Source organism: Leucoraja erinacea, chromosome 4 (genome assembly GCF_028641065.1).
Source record: "Leucoraja erinacea ecotype New England chromosome 4, Leri_hhj_1, whole genome shotgun sequence".
Taxonomy (NCBI): domain Eukaryota; kingdom Metazoa; phylum Chordata; class Chondrichthyes; order Rajiformes; family Rajidae; genus Leucoraja; species Leucoraja erinaceus.
Genome location: NC_073380.1, coordinates 32,881,387 through 32,903,778, shown reverse-complemented (window position 1 = coordinate 32,903,778; position 22,392 = coordinate 32,881,387). Strand labels below are relative to the sequence as shown.

The window sequence follows — 22,392 nt, the reverse complement described above, 5'->3', positions numbered from 1 at the left end:
TAAAAAAAACTGAAAGTGCTAAACCAAAGTAAACAGCAACTGTTCTTTCAGTAAACATTAAATCTGCTGCAGCGTGCACAGAAAATAAAGTGGCATGGGATGCATTCTCGCAGGAGGTTTTTCCTTAAGCGTGCATTTGTCTAAAGGAATGAAGCTTCGGTCAGCTCTGTGTGGTCAGCGCGGTGATTCAATGTGACGTACAGTGAGTCTGTGCATATTCTTTTGGACTGCCTTCGTTACTATAATCAGGCAGAGTCAAATCGGTTTGTTGGTTACGAACCCAGAACACAACTGCGGATCCAAAATGCAGCCAGGATTGCGGATTGCCACAAGGCACCTGACACGATAGATTCTAAGTGGCAGTGTTCTGGCAGCGAAACTTTGCAGCGTATGATAAAATGTCTACCTTCCACCCTCATGCTGTGCGCAGCCACAAGAAAGACATTGTACATAAACCATTTTAGTATGTGTTTGGGAAATGATGGATGACATGTGAAACATTACTGTTTGCCTAAGAAATCAGACAATACAAATAAACATTTCATGACCACAGTGCACAACTGTGAACTGCAAGTGTTGTGGTTAGTGTACATGCAACATGGTCACATTCCATTGGTTGAGTTTCGCCCTGGCAGCATGGCAGTCAGAACCTGATGTAGTATCACAAATGACAATAGTGCAAGCATATCTTGTGTAGAAGTTAATCATGATAATGGAGCACAAAATGTGACTTTGTGGTCAGATCGTAAATGACAAATCTGCTCTACCTTACAGTACCAGCTACATGTGGGGGGTTAGGCTGCTTTCGCTTTGAGCAATCATGATGATAATTATTAAATGACAAAAGTAATAGTCAGATTATGACTGTCAAGGGAGAAACACAGGCTTCTCTGGTTTCAGCTGACAAATTAAAAGACCTTTCTGTAAATCAATCGTGCACAAAAAATAAAAACAAGATGCAGAAAATGTCATCAATCTTCCATTTCCTTTCATGTATTTAACATATATCAGAAGCAGTCATCCAATTTTGTAGACAGATCAGCTGGTAGCTTGGGAGGTCCTCCATTCAGCACCAAGAGATATTGTAAATGATCCTGTGCAGTGGGGCAACATCTGTTTCTGTGCTCATACCGAACAAACAAGGCAATTTAAAGCCTACAATAGCATAACTAGTGAACACAACCTCGTGACAGTGGAGGCAACACTGCAGGGTACTTGCTGCTTGGGTTAGGGGAAATACTGCTTTTTGAAAAATTGTTCCAGTTTCAGTATCAATGGAAATAATGGATATGTTTATCTCATGCTGTGACATAATACATTTTATGTTATATTAGCCTTGATGTGAAAGTTTAAATCAATGTCAAGAGTCAAAAGTGTTTCATTGTCATATGTACCGACAACAGAACAATGAAATTCTTACTTGTAGCAGCATAACAGTGCACAATCCCAATAGATTTAATAGCAAATTTCAGAAATTCTCAGGTGCAATAAATCTTATTTTTCCTTTATTTCACTGCAGTTTAAGCAAGGTTGGTTAAATGTGAATATTCTGCCCATCGTGGTTTAATGTACACAACATGGGATGATATATGATGAAAGTATAACCAGGCGCAAAAGGTACTCAAGTTGTATGATATACTCACATGACCACTGTTTAGTTTAGTTGAGTTTAGTTTAGTTCAGTTTATTGTCAAATGTACTGAGGTACAATGAAAAGCTTTTATTGCATGCTAACGAGTCAGCAGAAAGACAGTACACAATTACAACTGACCCATTTACAGTGTGCAGATACACAATAAAGGAAATGGCTCTGCAAGGTATAGTTGGAAAATAAGTTTTCTTCCCCTATATTGTGAATCTGTGGAATTCTCTGCCACAGAAGGTACTGGATGTTTTCAAGAGAGTTAGACATAGGTCTTAGGGCTAATGGAATCAAGGGATATGCAGAAAAAGCAGGAACGGAGGTACTGATTCTGGATGATCAACCATGATTATATTGAATGGCGGGGCTGGCTCGAAGGGCCGAATGGGCTATTCCTGCACCTATTTTGCACGTTTCTACGTTCCATGCACTGGCCGTATAATTTTACCCATTAGAAACATAGAAAAATAGGTGCAGGAGTAGGCCTTTCGGCCCTTCGAGCCAGCACCACCATTCAATATGATCATGGCTGATCATCTAAAATCATCTAAAATAAGTACCCCATTCCTGCTTTTTCCTATTGACTCCCTTAGCTCTAAATGTTAAATCTAACTCTTTCTTGAAAACATCCAGTGAATTGGCCTCCACAGCCTCCTGTGGCAGTAAATTCCACAGATTCACAACTCTCTGGTTCTAAAAGTTTTTCCTCACCTCAGTCCTAAATGACCTACCCCTTATTCTTCCACTGTGACCCCTGGTTCTGAACTCCTCCAACATGGGAATTTTTTTTCCTGCATCTAGCCTGTCCAATCCTTTGAGAATGTTATATATTTCTAAACAATCTAAACAAAATATGAAAACCCCCCAAACTATTTGTGATGGCAAGCCACTTGTCAATCACGATGATGTCAGGGCTGCCTGATGTCACTGTGAAGCACGTTAGTAAAGCAACTGTCTAAATGGTGGCTGACAGATTGGTATTGTGATTGGCAGGAGAGCCAGAGTTTACAAATACGTAGTTCTTGGCGTGTGTCAAAAATCAGACTGCTGTTACTTTTGCTTAAAATATCTAAATGATGGGTATTAAACAACAAGGTTTTTTTTGCCTGAGAGAAACATCCCTTGGATGTGGACTTCCAAACCCCAGTATTTAAAGTATTTTGGCATTGGATGCCATGACGATAATTGCAAGGAATTCATTTTGCTGAATACAACGGCCCGCGTAAAAAGTGAATCAGTGAGCATTTATTATATTTACAGCACCCGACTCTTTAAAGAATGATTAATTAAGCTCTGGCCAGAAAAATAAATAAATTACATTTATAGAACCATACTGCTTGGAATATGAATTTCACTCTTTATTGAGCACAAAAAAACACTGCTTATAGTGCCAACACCTAGTGAATCTCAGCAGAAAAGCAATAAAATTGGCCACAAATCATTAGAAATAGCATTATGTTAGTTTATATCTCGGATTTTAAATTAAAAAGGTCCTGCACTATTCCCAATGGAAACTCACTCAATTTGGCACAGGAGACTACAATTTGTATGCAACAATCAGAGAATGGTATCAGCCCTCAAAGACACACTCCACTTGGAACTCCGAGAGTTGCAACACATTCTGTGGATTCCATGGAAGAGAGCAGTGAGAGGGGAAGAGAAACACGCACTTACATACTCAGCTGTATACATACATACAGCTAGACACTATCCTATTCCAGCATCCACCACCAATCTCACTTTAAGCATTGCACTCCCCAGAATGCTGCCACAGACAGGTCATACCCGTTGAGAGACAATAATGAAAAGGAAATCTAATGTACTTTATCTGTTCTGCTGAAGAAGAGCACAGACAAATAAGAGGGAGTCCATTGAAAAAGCAGAACTGCAACGAGGGCTCTCACATTTGAACTACCTGACCCATATTGGGAACATAATCGCACAAATCATGGGTAGCAGGGCTAATAATCTATAAACCACTTCAGCAGTAAATTTCATCAGCAATCTGTTAGGTGTGTTCACTGACAAACATTTCATTGTGATCATTACATTCCCTTTGTTTCAATCATCCATAAGTACCACTATTAACATCTGCATTCCTGCATTACCATTCAACTTCAACTATGTTCTGTCTTGTCTCCTTAAACAAGTGATTGGTATAGGTCACATGGTACCCCAACCTCCATTGCCTCGAAGTGGAAACAGAACAGGAAGAGGGCACCAGAGGAAAAAGTGGAGGAGGAGAATGGTGATATTCTCCTTAAGGTTACGTTCATTTATAGAAAGGTTACGTTCATTTATAGAACCATCTAAGAGACTGGCATGATGAACAGATTGGGTCTTGTGAGGGATGAACAGATTGGGTTTGTGCTGGGGAGAAATGAGGATCCAGCAGTCTCGCTTGAGCTGCAGGAAATCTGGTGCAGACGTACGTCAGAGACCAGGGATCGCCACTGTCCCATCCAACTCAGATGAGGGCGACAAATGTGATCATGACACAAATAAAGCAGACACACAGTGATATCGGGAGCGAGCTGCCAAGTGGCCCGGCAAGGAATGCAAGGACTGACTGGGAGTTCAGCGGAGTCCAGCTCAGACCAGCTCCCATAGGAGGTTGCACAGAGCCAATGGTCATGTCCTCTGCTCTGCCTGTTCAGCATACCTCTTGGCTATGGATGGGCAACAGTCCCGCCACACAGCTGGTTCAGGCGGTAAAGGCACAAGCAGTAGCCACAGAAAAACCTTTCTGCTTCTGTGCACTTTCACCATCATGAAGATCGATGTCTGACCTGTGCTATATGGGAGCAGCTTGATGTCTTACTTTTAACAACCCTCCAGGTTCACGTTGGCTCCCAAGGGAGCAATCTCCAAAAGCTGGTCCCCTTTTCCCTCCTCTCCTTATTTCCTTGGAGCCCTGCAAATACCTCTTTCACACATGTCAATTTAATCCCTTTGCCACTAATGTAAATGAATGCATGATTTACAGGAGTTAATTAACCTGCCAGCATATCGAAGAGATGTGGGGAAAAAACTGGAGCAGACAGTGAAAACCCACAGGGTTGTTGACAGGGGGAATGTGCAGGCCCAACATAGACAACGCTTTAAGTTAGGACCTTGAGGCAGCAGTTCGAACTGTTGTCCTGCTTAATGCCCTCATTATACATTGAGACATAATTTGTGAGCAGATGACTGTTCTGAGTGGACATGGGTATTTGGATATGAAAGTTCTGTCAGGTTTCTGATCCCTGGACCAGGACTATTTAACAGTGATAAACTATCCCATCCACACACCCGGGAACCAACCTCAGTTACTTACTGAACCTACTTTTTCTCCTTTGCACAATTTTGATGTATTTATGTATGGTAGGATTAGGCTGAATATTACCCAACACAAAAATGTTCACTGTAACTTGGTACACGTGATAATAATAAACCAATAAACCAGGAGTTCTAGGTTCCCCAGTAGTAAAGCAATACTGCATATGAAGAAACTGTTATCAGGCATGAGCAGAGAGAGGCCACACATGAGCAGAACATGCTTCATTATCAGCAACAAGACATGGTTCTTTGACGCTTTTTTCTTCACTGCAGGAGGAAAGACATGTTTTCCCACTTACTCCAATACAATGCAATAATACTTTGTTAGCCAAGTATGTTTTGCAACACACAAGGAATTTCGTTTGCCAAGTCATCATACAAATGAAAAGCAACAGAACACCCAAAATACATTTTAACATAAATATCCACCACAGTGGCACATCACATTCCTCACTGTGATGGAAGGCGAAAAAAAAGTTTAATCACTTCCCTTCTTTGACCCCTGGTTTGGGGCCTCAAGCCTTCCGTTAATGGGACAATCTTTCTCCTGTAGCCTGCGGTCGAGCCCTCCGCATCGGGCCGATCAGCTCCTGCATCGGGGGGGGTAAATCCCAGCTCCCCCGCGCCGGCGATCGAACCCCAGGTCGGGGCTGGTCGAACCTCTGCGTAGTTGGAGCCTCCTGATTCAGTCTCTCCCGAGAACACTTGATGGTCATATCTGCAGGCAAAGGATCGCCCCCATGGTAAGTCCACACCCCGCGGTGGGGCTCAAAGTCAGTCCCGAGGAGGCCTCCAGCTCCAAGATGTTAAGGGGCTGTCCCACTTGGGTGACCTAATTGGCGAGTTTAGAAGAGTTTGAAAAAATGACATGTTGAAGACCTCCTTCGACTATGTAGAAGACCTCCTTTGACTATGTTGAAGACTAGCTTCGACTTGCTATGACTAGCTATGACTAACTTCGGGAAAATTGGACACCGAATAGTGGAGAGTGAAGACGACCTCCTTCGATCTCCTTCGACTGTGTTAAAGACCATCTACGACTACCTTCGACTACCCTCGATTACCTACGACTAACGTGCCGACCTACTATGACTTATTACGACCTACTACGACTAAACTTACGAGTAAAAAAAAGTATCGATTTTCTCCATGGCGACCTTTTTTTACTCGCGAGCATTTTTTAACATATTGAAAAAAATGGCGCGGCCTCGAGTACGCGGAGACCACTCTTGAGCATGAAGGAGAGTTACGAAGACCTCCTATGACCTCGTGTCGACCATGCTGCAAGTATAGGTCGAGGGCAAACTCGCCAGAACTCGCGGATTAGGTCGCCGCAGTGGGACAGCCCCTTTAGGCTGCAGAGCGCCCGGAGAGACAATCCGAAAACCAATTGCATCTCTGGCAAGGTAAGAGGCTGAAAAAAAGTTTCCCCTGACCCCCTTCCCCACCTCCCACATAAAAGAAACCAGAGAACATTTGCACAAACTTTTAAAACACACTAAAAATAACTAAAAAATACTAAAAAAAAGACTGTTGGCGAGGCTGCCAATCGTACGGCGCACCTGGTGGTATCCAAATACCCATTCATTCTTGCCTTCAGTGCGAACAGAGTCCTAGTGCTGCATCACAGCGACCCTTGTGCGATTGATCCCTCTTCCTTTGAGTCCATATAGATGTCCTGATGACCCACAAGTAGCTCTTACCCTAGATGAGCCACCTTCAGACTGTTGGCACAAAGGGCTGGAGTGCTCAGTGGGTCGGGCACCATCTCTGGAGAACATGGATAGGTGACGTTTTGGGTCAGAACCTATCGTCAGATTCTGAAGAAGGGTTCCGACCCGAAGCATCACCTGCAGATGTTGGTTTATTAAAAAAATTCAAAGTTCTGGAACAACTCAGCAGGTCGGGCAGCATCTCTGGAGTACATGGACAGGTGATGGAACCCTTCTTCAGAATAATGATGATGAACATATTTTGTTCAAATGCATTTTCATTTAGAGCAGATATTATTCTTCATCAATTCTGGTGTGGCTGCAGCTTTTGCTGAGGACACTTCTATAATCAGCTGGAATAGGTTGCTAATGGAGAGCTGCCATGGTATCACAACTTGAGGCCCCACTTAATGGGATTTGTGGCAGCTTCATGCTAGACACACACTCCCTGTTAGTCTAAGCACCTTCAGTGAACTTTTGTGGTGTTTATGCAGCCTGCAGTGAATCGTGAACCTGTCCAATCTGATCTCTTGCTGTGAACAGAGTGTCCCTTTAAATTGAACACCGATTAATGTACTCCCAGTGACTACTGTGAGTGTTCAGCGAGGTCATGGACTGCATTCAAAGTCTCCAATTTACATCAGTACAAGAGGTAATATGCCGTGTGGAGCTGGTGATGTCATTAGGTGCATCACTGACCCCGGACAAATATCAGGTGCACCAAGATAAACTGTGCATAGAATTGCCCGGGCCTATTGTGTCCAATGGGCACAATCTTCACCTGGGAACGGCCTATGCCAGATAAAGTTACTCGTATGTGAGATCTGAAAATGAGAAATTACTACAAATGTATCCATTGTGTGGTTGAATTCAATTGAAGTGAACATTTATATCTGGAAAGAAATGCTGGTTTACAAAAAATGACACAAAATGTTGGAATAAATCAGCGGGTCAGGCATCCTCTTTGGAGAACATTGGTAGGTTTTGGGTCTGGACCCTTCTTCAGACATTGTGAAGGGGAAAGGGGGGGGGGGGTGCTGAAAGAGAGGAGGGTCAAAACAAAGCCGGTCAGGTAATATGTAGTATGTCTAGGAAGGAACTGCAGATGTTGGTTTACACTGAAGACAGACACAAAATGCTGGAGTAACGCAGTGGGTCAGGCAGCATCATCTCTAGAAAAAGGAATTGGTGAAGTTTCATAAGATCATGTGATAGAAGCAGAATTAGGCCATTCGGCCCATCAAGTCTACTCTGCCATTCAATCATGGCTGATCTATCTCTCCCTCCTAACCCCATTCTTCTGCCTTCTCCCCATAATTTATGACACCTGTGCTAATCAAGAATCTTTCCATCTCTGCCTTAAATATATCCACTGACGGTCTCCACAGCCTTCTGTGGCAAATAATTCCACAGATTCACCATCCTCTGACTAAAGAAATTCCTCAAGTCAAGTCTATTTGTCACATACGTATACGAGATGTGCAGTGAAACGAAAAATGGCAATGCTTGCGGATTGTGCAAAAAAAAACAAACTATAGAACAGAATCAGTAATTACATATTGTGAGAAAAAACCCCAGCAATTTTAAAAAGACAACACAACAGTAAATTGGTACAGTAAGTTAGTCCCTGGTGAGATGAGAGTTTACAGTCCTAATGGCCTCTGGGAAGAAACTCCTTCTCATCTTCTGTTTTCACAGCATGGCAATGGAGGAGTTTGCCTGACCGTAGCAGCTGGAACAGTCCGTTGCTGGGGTGGAAGGGGTCCCCCCATAATGTTGCTGGCTCTGGATCTGCACCTTCTGATGTATAGTTCCTGCAGGGGGGAAGAGGGTAGTTCCCATAGTGCATTTGGCCGAATGCACTACTCTCTGCAGAGCCTTCTTGTCCTGGGCAGAGCAGTTCCCAAACCAGATTGTGATGTTTCCAGACAAGATGCTTTCTACAGCCGCTGAGTAGAAGCACTGGAGGATCCTCAGAGAGACTCTGCATTTCCTCAGCTGCCTGAGGTGGTAAAGGCGCTGCCTTGCCTAACTCACCAGTGCGGCAGCGTGTGATGTCCATGTCAGATCCTCTGAGATGTGGACTCCCAGGCAGGGCCGGCCTTTGGAGGTGCGGGGCCCAATTGGGAAAATTTGTTCGTAGAAATATAAATAAATAATTATAAATGAGTGTTGTGAGTAACATGGTAATTCGGGGGAGAGTTCCTTTCACAGCGTGTGGGGAGTCTAGCCAGGGATAAATTTGCGGGAGTGTTGAGAAGGAGGGGGTCGGGTTCATGCCAGTAACACTCACTCACCGCTGCTGCGGCGTTCCGGGCGCGGAGCTACCGCATTGTGGCCGGGGAGGGAAGCAACTCGCGTGGCTACGAGCAGCTTCCATCAACGGAAAGCTGAACCGACTGCCATCTCAGCGCCTTCTGCCGGCCCGCTCACCTCTGGCAGTGTTCTCCGTCTGAAAAGTGAGGGGACCAGTTCAAGAGCAAAGATCATAGAGCGGAGCGGGTCAGCCGGTGATGGATAACATCACAGTGGGCGGTGAAGCTTACTCCTGTGTCAGCGCGAACAAGGGATCAATTGAGGTCACTTGCCCTGACATATGGAGTAAGCTCCACCGCCCACTGACCCGCTCTTGAGCTGGACGATCCCCGGCCGACCCCCTCCATCTCAACCGTCCTGCCCTCCCCGCTACTTTACCCCTGGCCAGACTACCCACACGCTCTGAAAGGAACTCCCCCCCCCCCCCCCCCCCCCCCCCCCCCCTGCAGTGCTGTCCTTTTACAGCCACTTCCCATCAGCTGCTAGCAATGAGGGATAGACTTGGCTATATCTCAGTACAGCAACATCGTTCTTGATGTTTCTTTGCTAATAACCTAACCTTCGGCCTCCAATATGCAGGTACATTTTCTAGCAATGTTACAAAATTTTGAGATTTTTAAAATCAAGTCTGCAATTTATCCCATCAGATAAAGCATAAAAAGAAGTTTAATTTGACACCTAATTCACTTTCATATCACATACATTCAATGTGATCATGGCTGATCATCCCCAATCAGTTCCTACCTTCTCCCCATATCCCCTGACTCCGCTATTTTTAAGAGCCCTATCTAGCTCTCTCTTGAAAGCATCCAGAGAACCTGCCTCCATCGCCCTCTGAGGCAGAGCATTCCACAGACTCACCACTCTCTGAGAAAAAGTGTTTCCTCGTCTCCGTCCTAAATGGCTTACTCCTTATTCTTAAACTGTGGCCCCTGGTTCTGGACTCACCCAACATCGGGAACATGTTTCCTGCCTCTAGCGTGTCCAAGCCCTTAACAATCTTATATGTTTCAATGAGATCCCCTCTCATCGTTCTAAACTCCAGAGTGTACAAGCCCAGCTGCTCCATTCTCTCAGCATATGACAGTCCCGCCATCCCGGAATTAACCTTGTAAACTTACATTGCACTCCCTCAATAGCAAGAATGTCCTTCCTCAAATTAGGGGACCAAAACTGTACACAATACTCCAGGTGCGGTCTCACTAGAACTCTGTACAACTGCAGAAGGACCTCTTTGCTCCTATATTCGATTCCTCTTGTTATAAAGGCCAACATGCCATTTCTTAGCGCTAATGGCAGGTACTTGGGAAACATGGTAACTCGTGAAGATTTTTCAACATGTTGAAAAATGTCCACGAGTAAAATATACTCGGGATGTAAAAATTAGATACTTTTTAGCACGTAGTCATACCGTAGTAGCTCGTGAGTTTGCCGTAGTAGGACCTGGTGTCCTATATCACTATTGTATGTTCATGATGGAAATAAGAACACTTTCTATATTCATTACCTTTGAATTGTAGTTTTATGTAATCCTCCCATAATTTCTGAGTTTCATTTCACAATATCTATCAGACATACAGAATGTTGCAAGGTAATATCTTGCCCAAACTCCGTTGTATCTTTCTATCTCAATAAATATCACAAAATATGCCATTGTTTCAGCCACATTATGACAAAATACAGAATGTGGGTTATTTGTTATCAGTCACCCCCATCCCAGAAACAACAGAACTTAAAGAAGAACATTTGTTTTACTAATTTACGAGCATGTACCATACAGAGTCCGTTGATCCATATCCAACAAGCTATTGTGATAATTGCATAAAAGTTATTATTGTCTAAGAAATTTGGTGTGGAATGATAATCCATCTCAGTACTCATTTAGGCAAGTCCCAAGCTATCGATACTTTTCCCCCACCCCCAATCCCCCTCGCCCGATCTTCATTTGACCGATCTTTTACTCAGCTGCTGTAATGTTTCCTTCCTATCAAAATCTCTGTGTAACATCTCTGTCCCTATCTTCCAGTTCCCACTTTGAAATAAAATACAACTTACGACTTAAAAATTTCACAACAGGATCGCTATATAAATGCAAATATATGGTGTACCTAGCATCTCCCCCCCCCCTTACCACCACACAAGAAGCATAACTTGTAGCTTTTGCATTTGGAGAAGTTCGATACGGACCAGGAATGAAAATTAATAGCCATGAATCGATTAACAGCGAGCTACGAAGTGAGATTGAAACACCTGTCAGAGGGCTAAAAAACAATCCTGAGTTGACGGCGTATTGTTTTAAGTGAGCATTTTGCAGCGACCTCACCATATTCTGGTTAAATATTCTTTCCACGGAAATCTCCTATTTCACTTTGAAATTATATTTATTTATAACAGTTTGTAACATCAGTAACCAACTTAATGTTTGTGCGTTTAGTTTAGAAAGTCCAGGACCCAGGCACACAGGGGGGTTTTAAGCCCCAATTCCAGCAGCTTCTCAGCAAGTCTGGTGGGGACTATCGTGTTGAAGGCTGAACTGAAGTCAATGAACAGCATCCTCACATAGCCCCTCTTCTGGCTGTCAAGGTGAGAGAGAGCGGTGTGCAGAACCTGAGGTGTCAAGAAGCTACCATAGCGCACTCTTTTGTTTTTTGTACAAAAATCCAAAAATTCTGGTATGAAATATTTGATATTTTTTCAAAATTAATCAAAATAAAACTGGTACCAAAACCAGAATGGATTATCTTTGGAATATCGGAAGGTAACCCTGAACTAAACGTGTTTCAGAAGAATTTATTTAATTACGGGCTAATAATGGGAAAAAAGCTTATACTTAAATTCTGGAAAAATGCGCCTACACCAACAATAAAAATGTGGATATCAAATATGTTTGAAACATTACATCTGGAAGAGATGAGATTCCTCTTAGCAGGTAAAGCAGACCAATTCCAAAAGACGTGGTCTACGTTCTTGGAACTATTACAAGCATGAGGTGCAATAGTAATTAAATAAATAAATAAATAAATAAATAAATAAATAAATAAATAGAGGGTGCCAGGATCTGGCAACGGGGGGCAAAACTACAAAGACAGACTTGGTTGGTAGTCCCCTTTCTGCGGAGTTTAATGTTATAATACAGCGATTGTTCCTATTTTCTTTTTCTTTCTTTTCTAGGGTCTATTTTCTCACTTTACTTCCTTCTCTAACTTCTTGTCTAAGGGGCTTTCTTTTCCCAACACTCTTGCACTTCACGACTCTTGCGCACTTTCTTTACTTTCCTTACTTCTATCTTTTTCTTAAAGCTCAAAAAAAAATGAAGCGGTACAAAAAATGTATTAAGATATATGTGTTGTGTAGTATTGTAATTTACCGTACTTCTAATAAAAATAAAATAAAAAAAAATAAAAAAAAGAACCTGGGAGACCGCATCGTCCGTGGATCTGTTTGGACGGTATGCGAATTGTAGCGGGTCTATGTTGCTAGAGAGGAAGGCGCAGATGTGGTTCTTGACCAGCCTCTCGAAGCATTTCATGACCACCGAGGTAAAGGTACAATGGTGGATCTTTTGAAGCAGGCAGGGACCACGGAATTCGCCTGGGAGAGGTTGAATATTGAAGTGAACACAAGACTTAAGTACTCGCCCAAATATGCCATCTGGGCCTCCAGCTTTCCTCGTGTTCACGTGTCAGAGCCCTCCTCACGTCGTGCTCGGGCAATGAGAATCTGCATTCATCCCCAGTGATGGACCTCCCTCCAGCTTCGTTAGCCAGCGCGCGGGCGGTGTTGGCATTCGCCATCAAGTCTGGGGTGATGTTGCCTGTCTCGAAATGTGCATAGAAAGAATTCAGGTCATCAGCAAGGGAGGTGCCGGCACTTTCGGTTGGGGGGGGGGTTGCTCCGGTAGTTAGTTATAGTCCAAAGCTCCTGCCAAAGGCGTCTGGTGTCCTGCTGCTCCATCTGTGACTCCATATTGTCCCTGTACCTCCTGCTGCTCCATCTGTGACTCCATATTGTCCCTGTACCTCCTCATCTCCTTCCTGAAAATGAGCTTTAATTCTGAGGCTGTGACCTCTAGTCCTAGACTCTCCCAGTAGTGGAAACATCCTCTCCACATCCACTCAATCCAAGCCTTACACTATTCTGTACTTTTCAATTAGGTCCCCTCCTCATTCTTCCAAATGCCAGCGAGTACCATATGTCAACCTTTCAGGTCGGGATACAGGTGCCGGAGGTATTTGATAGGCAGGTGGTTGGACGAAGGGGAAAGATGACAAGGCAGAAGGTCAACAGGATTGAGGAGTTCCAAATTGTGAAGCTAGAAGAAAGATTGTTGGTAGAAGGGGAGGGAGAGGGAAAGGGGAAAAATAGGTGTGAGTCCTCACAGGAGAGAGGGAGAGGGGGAGGGATATGTGGATGTGGGGGGGGGGGGGGGGGGGGCTGATTTGTAGAATTTTCTAAAATTGAAAATTTCAATTTTCACACAATTTGGTTGTAAGCTACCCAAGTGGAATATAAGGTGCTGCTCATGTAGTTTGCGTATGGCCTCAGTCCAGCAATGGAGGAGGCCCAGGACCGAAAGGTCTGTATAGGAATGGGAGGAGGAGTTAAAATAGTTAGCAACCAGGAGATCCGGCAGACTTTGGTAAACCGGGCGCGTGCTTAGCGAAATGATCGCCGAGTCTATGCTGGATCTCGCCAATATACAAGAGGTCATGTCAGGAACACTTTTTACAGTAAATGAGTTTAGAGGTGATGCAGAGCAACCGCCTCTAATCTCATGTACTGCATCCAGATGAACATTCAATTCTCCAATTTTAGGTAACTACACAACACCCCTCCCCTTCTTCCCCCACCCACCTTTCTTCATCCCTCCTCTCTCCCCTGTGGCCCACCTGGACCTGCGCCTATTTTGCCCCTTATCCTCCACCTACATTCCTTGCCCACAATCCGTCTGAAGGGTCCAAACCAAATGCCTATCTATGTTCTCCAGAAATGCTGCATTACTCGATTAGTTATTCCTGCACTTTGCATCTTTATTTATATATGGATAAGACCAGATCCAAAAATATATAAATGGAAATCAAAAAACAGCAGATGCTGGAAATTTGAAATAATAATAAAAATTGCTGGAAACACTCAGATCACTGACCCTTCAACAGAATTGGGAGAGAGGGATAAAACAAGTTAGTTTGCAGTAGCAGAGAATAGTCACTCCTTAAATGAAAACAACAATGCTTTTCTTTCTTTCCCAGTTCCAACGAAAGGTCCCGTTTCTCTTTCCATGGACTCTGTCTGAACTACAGTGCATTCCCAGCATTTTCTGTTTTCATCCCCAAAATAGAAAATGTACAGAATAAAGTATTTTTTAGTGAAGAAAGAAACATTAGCTTGGATATCCTGCTCACTGCAAATATATGTCATGCAGCATATTATTTCCACCCAAACAGTTAAGGCCCTGTCCCACGATGCGAGTTTACCCATGAGTTCTCCCGAGTTTAAAAAAAAAAATCAGACTCATGGTAAGTGCGTAAAATGTACGTAGCAGGTACGTCGGAGCTCGTGGATGTCTCGTAGCGGCTCGTAATGCTAACGGCAGGTACTCGGGAAACGCGGAAACTCGTGAAATATTTTCAACAGTGTGAAAAATTTCCAAGAGTAAAAAAATACTCGTGATGAAGTACCAGGAGTTTGATTTTTTTTTAACTCGGAGAGAGCTCTTGGGTGAACTCGCATTGTGGGACAGGGGCTTTAGGAAATTAGTTCAATTTCTCAAACTTAGGACTGTGCAATGTTGCACTTAAACATAGAAACATAGAAAATAGGTGCAGGAGTAGGCCATTTGGCCCTTCGAGCCTGCACCGCCATTCAATATGATCATGGCTGATCACCCAACTCAGTATCCTGTACCTGCCTTCTCTCCATACCCCCTGATCCCTTTAGCCGCAAGGGCCACATCTAACTCCCTCTTAAATATAGCCAATGAACTGGCCTCAACTACCTTCTGTGGCAGAGTATTCCAGAGATTCACCAAAAATGTTTTTCTCATCTCGGTCCTAAAAGATTTCCCTCTTATCCTTAAACTGTGACCCCTTGTTCTGGACTTCCCCAACATCGGGAACAATCTTCCTGCATCTAGCCTGTCCAACCCCTTAAGAATTTTGTACGTTTCTATAAGATCTCCCCTCAATCTTCTAAATTCTAGCGAGTACAAGCCGAGTCTATCCAGTCTTTCTTCATATGAAAGTCCTGACATCCCAGGAATCAATCTGGTGAACCTTCTCTACTCTATGGCAAGAATGTCTCAGATTAGGAGACCAAAACTGTATTCAATACTCCAGGTGTGGTCTCACCAAGACCATGTACAACTGCAGTAGAACCTCCCTGCTCCTATACTCAAATCCTTTTGCTATGAAAGCTAACATACCATTCGCTTTCATCACTGCCTGCTGCACCTGCATGCCTACTTTCAATGACTGGTGTACCATGACACCCAGGTCTCGTTGCATCTCCCCTTTTCCTAATCGGCCTAAGTAGCAGCTTTGATTTATTTTCAATTGTGGAGTGGCATTTGAACTCAAAAGTTTCTGAAAGATAAAAGTGCAACGAGATTGACACTTTGAAACATGAAGGGTATCAGAAAATGGTACATTGATAGGTTACTGTATTTAGCAACCCCACAATATCAAGACATCCAGAAGTCACCCTTTATTACAATGCCTTTTGAGTGTCCCAATTCTGAAATGCTGGGCATTTGAAATTACTCTGCTTCCTGAAGCAAACGAGAAGCTGGTGTCAGATAAGGTGTGATTGCTGTTCTCAAATGAGATCATGCATTTCCTTGGAGGATTTTTTTCCGTTTTGCTGACTCCCAAGATTAAAAGGATCATATGTCTTCATTTCTCATTCCAAAATGGATGTCAGATCCAATATAAAGATTTAACACATTGTGTACTGGATGGTTTTAACCTAGATTGTGCTTCTTTATAATCAAGCTGGTTTTTTAAAAAAAATCGAGTCATCATCCAAAAAGTTAGCAATTATTAGAATAAAAACGAAAATAGCAAAAGCAAATGAAGGAACAACGCATGGAATAGACATTGCAGATATTAATTTTATATACGATTCAGAGTATTAACTTGTTTTCATGATTTTTATAAAGTATTAAATTTCTTTTAAAAAATGTATCAAGATGACTGTTATAAATTTAGCAGTAAGTACTTAAAAGAATGAATTAATTAAACATGATTAATGAAATCTTTTAATCAGGACTCAAGTGATTCAATTTGTAGGCAGCATTATGTGGTAAGGAACTTTGAACCTGAAATGTTCCCAATTAATTTTGGCTTATTAAAAGAACAGTTAATTTAGCACTAGTATGCTACATCAAGACCAAGTGAAGTCCTTCAAAATTATATTAAAAATAAATAAAATTTATAATGAACTGCTACAGTTTTCAACCGGAAAGAAAAGTTTAACCAGTCACTCGATTAAGAATCTCTCATTAATTAAGCAGTCTCACACCCACAGCATTGAGCTGCTTTAAAAGAGAGAATTAGGGTCAACACTTTGGGAGTCCATTTTCTCTTGCATTCACTAGCAGAGTAGGATCATGAAATGATTCAATTTATTGCATTCACTAGCAGAGCATCTCCCTTGAAAGGGAGACACAGCAAATCATAGAACCTAACTGATGTGTACAAGTAATTAAACTGTCTCCTTTGTATATGAGAACATGCATAATCTATGATTGGTGAAAACAGCCCTCTATTGTGTCCTCCACATTTTTTGAGCAGCACTGCACTAACCATTTCCCGTTTCCAAATTAAAATGAGTTACCTAGGGTCACCATGTGGTCTAAATCGTCTTTGCTGAGGTTGATGTTGAAGTCAGCGCTTGGTCGTTGACTTGCTGCCAGTAACACATGGTCAATTTCAGAACGCACGGCAGCAAGGGCTTCTGGGTTCTTTCACAAGATAATACAGGGTCCAGAATACAGCTGGAATTGTGTTTCCAAGAGCAGCCCACAGGAAGGCAAAATGATGTGCTGTGAGAAAATAAGTGAAAAGGAAGATTAATAGCATTTATTACACTGATTAGATTTGCAGTGTGCTAATTAAAAGATGTTAGGACAAAGACCCAGCCAAGGATCAGTGAATGCTAATGAGGACCAATAGGCTTCTGAAGTCTAATTTTCTGCTTAATGAGGACAGTTTCAAAGTAATGTTACATTGAAGGCGGGAGGGATAAATGTAGCTCTGTTAAATCTGCCTCATTATCAGCTATAAGTGCCTTGTTTTACCACATCAGCAAAAAGTTGAATTCAATTATCTCAGAAGGCTTTTGCAGGCTAAAAATATTACAATATCAACTCAATCCAAATATTATAAAAAAAACATTCAAGGTCACACAATTGTCTTCTTCTAAACATAAAATGTCAATTTTTTTTTGCTTTAACCTAAATTTTAAAATGTTTGCCATTTTCTGTATTTGTCATTAACCTTGAATGGGACATGCATCTTAAACGTATTTTCCTTCAGTGTAAAACATTCTGGTTAACGTTTTGAGTCATAAATGGATAGATTATTTTACAGATATGCTCTCCTCTCCTGATTGTGTGCCTGGATCATACAATGGATCTGGGCACTTGAGGAAAATATTCTTCCCCAAAATGCACACAGAACAATTGCAGGACCACACAAAAACTTCACACATATGAATATTTTCTTTTCCATTAGCTTTTCCACTGTCTAGACACAATGTGACATATCTTATTGCCTCTCAGCATCCTTTTCTCTTTATGATTTTCACCTGGTTAACTGACAAGCCAGCCCAGAATAAATGTAAATGCACAGCATGTCAAACCATAGCCCACCTGTGAAATGGGGCTGAGGACCTAGTATGTTTAGTTGAGTTTAGAGATACAGTGCGGAAACAGGCCCTTCGAGACCGCATCGACCAGCAAATTCCGCACACTAACACTATTACACGTGGTGGCGCCGTTGAGTGTGGCAGCCTCACCTGCAGCTGTTCGTCCTTTCATCCTTTTATTATTTTTAGTCTGTCAAAAAGTTTTGTTTTGGAGGTCTTTTAGTATTTTTATGTGGGGAATGGAGGGGAAGGGGGAAACTGTTTTCTCAGTCACTTCCTGGTCGAGGATACGTCTCTTTCCTCCGAGCCGCATCTTCACCCCCTCCTTGCGGCCTACCATCTGAATTGGTATGGCCTTTCCTGCCAGAGACTGGCCAGAGCTTCAGTTATAGCAGCGGTGCAACACTGACGTATCATCACGGAGCGGGCGATGCCTTACCGGGAATCGCCATGTTGGAGCTCCGGAATGCTGGGACTGCCGACTTGAACACCGTGGAGTTGTGGTCTGCGGAACTTCCAGCCGCGGGCGGCGCTGACTTTAACATCGCTGGGTCCTGGGTTCTTTCGCTGAGGATCGGCGTGTTGGAGCTCCGCCCAGCTTGGCTTGTGGACTTCGGGAGCCATGGTCTCCGGTAGGAAGTGGCCGATTCGGAACTCCAAGCCGCTGAAAATGTTCTTCCGATGCCGGAGTTCCATCATCCGGCGAGAGGGCCTGAACATCGGGCCGTCCGTAGCGGCCACTGCAGAGGCCTCAATAGGCCCCAACCAGGGGTGAACAAGAAGAAGAGGACTGAACTTTGTTGACTTCCCTCACAGTGGTAAACATTGATTCCGCATCGCCCGCTCCGTGATGATACGTCAGTGTGGGGGGATGTTTTTTATGTTTAATGTTAAATTCTATAGTGTTGTGTTTATCTTAGTTATGTGCTGCATGTAAACTCAAATTGCTCTGGTCTGTACAGCACTTTGGTCAACATGGGTAGTTATTAAATGTGCTTTATAAATAAATGTGATTGATTGATTAATTATTCTACACACACTAGAGACAATTTACATTTATGCCAAGCCAATTAACCTACACACCTGTACGTCTTTGGAGTGTGAGAGGAAACCGAAGTTCTCGGAGAAAACCCACGCGGTTACGGGGAGAACGTACAAACTATGTAAAGACAGCATCTGTAGTCGGGATCGAACCTAGGTCTCTGGCGCTGTAAAGCAGCAACACTACGGCTGCGCCACCATGCTGCCCTGTATGTAAAATATTAACACTGGAGAGAGGGGTGTGGAGGAGGATATGCAGAATATGCTCGCACCAACAAAAAACAACTGTGGACGGAGAAGGGCTCAAGGTGTTGAGACAGGTCAGGGTGGATAAGGCGACAAGGTCAGCAGTTCTCAACACCAATGCTGGAGCCTTAAGGACCTGTCCCACTATGGCGACCTCATCTGCGAGTTTAGGAGAGTTTGCGCTCACCACAAGTTCGCAGCATGGTCGACACGTGGTCGTAGGTGGTCATGGGTAAGTCTCCTTCATGGTCGATAGAGGTTCCCGCATAGTGGTTAATACTCGCAGCCTCAGTTTGGACGAGGAACATTTTTCAGCATGCTGAAAATTTTTCTGCGAGTAAAAATTGGTCTGCATGGAAAAAATCGATACTTTTTTACTCGTAGGTTTAGTCGAAGTAGGTCGTAGTAGGTCAACATGATACCGTAGGTGATCGAAGGTAATCAAAGGTAGTCGTAGATAGTGTTAGATAGTCGTAAATAGTGTTAGATAAGCTGGTCGAAGCTAGTCTTCAACATAGTCGAAGGAGGTCTTCTACATATTCGTAGGAGGTTCTCTACATAGTCAAAGGAGGTCGTACGAGTTGTTCTACTTAGTCGAAGGATGCCAAATTTTTGGCGATACAACAGGGCCATGACACTCTCCTATAATCACAAATAAACTCACCAGAGTGGGACAGGCCCTTTACTTTGTGACATTATTACCTCCGGAAAATCTGTCCCACTGTGGGATTCTCATTTTCAACATTAGGAATTTTAGTATCTCTCTGAGAGAAATTGCTGAGTTATGAAATATTCTGCTGTGCACTGATTAGTCTGTGAAGATTCATTCCCAGGACCAATAATGGTTTAGAAAAGTTACTTGGATCCATTAGGCTGAGACAGGAAATGTAATGTTAGATTTCAACAGCAAAGGCATAGCACTCAAATTCACTTTGACAATGATTCCAACAAAGTGTGGAGCCATAATTCTTAACAAGCATGTTTTCTATATGATCTGAAGACTTTCACAAGTTATTTTAGGGTTTTGTTGGTAAATTTGGAGACTCAGAGCCGCAAGAACAAAATTTATTCATCTCTTTCCTTACCTGCTTTTTGATCATCCTGAAGATACGAATAACTGTCAAGCAAGTCCTTTCTGGCTTGTATTAATTGTGCCACGTTTAGTCGTTGATCCAATTCCTTTGATGTAAAATAACTAATAATCTCCTTGCGAATTCTTTTTGTATTGCCTAGAAGTTCAATGGGAATCCTTGCAACCAGGTAGGGAAAATAGTTGTCAAACTGAACAAACTTCTTCTTTAATTCGGTAATTTGTTTTTGTTCATTCGTTGGAGCACTTCCATAAAGAGATACGTAGTTTGCTTCAGTAATAATACGGCAGCAAAAGTCATACATACAATCGATTTTCCATTCTGCTGATCTCATCTGCTCTCGTCTCAGAATGTTCTTAAGATTTTCTGTTGTGCTTCCATGTAAAATATTTAATGCATCCCCCTTCAAGTAGGAATACAACTTGTGTACCTCTTCATTGGATACTGGAATCTTAGGGTCATTTAATGGAGGGTGACCAAAAACCTTTGCTGACAGCATTGTTGAAAACTCTTGAAAATCTAATTGCTTGTTGAGATGAACATACTGGTGAAGGAATGGATCTAAAATAAATGTGATGTATTTGCCTATAAGAAATAAAACAAAAACTGTAAACATGCTAAAGCTTTAGGGGAAATCTCTTTAAATATCTCACATACAGTTCTCTCAAATGAAGCTGTAAATACAATTATTTAGTTTAGTTTAGAGATACAGCATGGAAACAGGCTCTTCCGCCCACATAATCCAGGCCGACCAATGATCACCTATTCACACTAGTTCTACCCTGCACACTAGGGACACTTTAGATAAGCCGTTTAACCTACAAACCCACACATCTTTGGAATATGAGAGGAAACTGGAGCACCCAGAGAAAACCTACATGGTCACAGGGAGAATGTACAAACTTCATACAGACAGCACCTGTAGTTAGGAACATAACCAGGTCTCTGGACCTGTAAGGCAGCAACACTACTGCTGTGCCACATTGATGGCATTGTATCTTGAGTGAATTTTAATCACACCATCATTCCAAAATAATGATCCATCCGTGCCAGAAACTTTAATTTAAACAGGCAACAATATACAGCAAGAACTATTGAGTTGGAATCCCGTGCACTTTTCCTTCTGCATGCCCGATGCTATACAATAAAACTGTGCCCATTGTTGTTCACACGACCTGTACTGCAATACTTTCTCTTGATTTATGTCAGTCATTTCAGATTGACATCAACAGGATGCTATTAATACTGTACATCCTCTCTCTAAAGCTATCTATCTTGATCCTTCTGCGGCTGTTGCCAACTTTTGACGTGGTTGAAATTATCTTCCTGGTCAACAACTCTCCACCCTCATCTGGCTGAGTAATACTACACCCAGCTGGTTCCATTTTACCTTTTTAAGGATATCTAGAGAATCACAGGCAATGGCTTTCCTTTTCATGCTGGCATCTTTACCACGTATGCCCCTCAACTACTTATTTTTGACTCACCTATTTCTCATATGCCGTGCTCTCACCAATATCTTTCAGAGGACAGGCATCAATTCCCACGTGAACCTTGTGATACCATATCTTACCATCATCTTTCCTGACCTCTTCATTGTCTTAAATTGGCATAGAAACATACAAAATAGGTGCAGGAGTAGGCCATTCGGCCCTTCGAGCCTGCACCGCCATTCAATATGATCATGGCTGATCATCCAACTCAGTATCCTGTACCTGCCTTCTCTCCATACCCCCTGATCCCTTTAGCCACAAGGGCCACATCTAACATCCTCTTAAATATAGCCAATGAACTGGCCTCAACTACCTTCTGTGGCAGAGAATTCCAAAGATTCACCACTCTCTGTGAAAAATGTTTTCCTCATCTCGGTCCTAAAAGATTTCCCCCTTATCCTTAAACTGTGATCCCTTGTTCTGGACTTCCCCAACATCGGGAACAATCTTCCTGCATCTAGCCTGTCCAACCCCATAAGAATTTTGTAATTTTCTATAAGATCCCCCCGCAATCTTCTAAATTCTAGCGGGTACAAACCGAGTCTATCCAGTCTTTCTTCATATGAAGTCCTGACATCCCAGGAATCAGTCTGGTGAACCTTCTCTGTAACCCCTCTATGGCAAGAATGTCCTTCCTCAGATCAGGAGACCAAAACTGTATGCAGTAC

The 22,392-nt window shown here is 42.7% G+C and overlaps 1 protein-coding gene across 1 annotated transcript in view; it reads right to left on the bottom strand.

Moving 5' to 3' along the window:
- Nucleotides 1-22,392, bottom strand: part of LOC129696256 (cytochrome P450 7B1) — a 216,325-nt gene that overhangs the window by 12,140 nt on the left and 181,793 nt on the right. Inside the window, 3 exon segments of the mRNA XM_055633981.1 lie at nt 16,822-16,951; nt 16,953-17,029; nt 20,226-20,816. Of these exon segments, the coding sequence (XP_055489956.1) occupies nt 16,822-16,951; nt 16,953-17,029; nt 20,226-20,816 (798 nt within the window).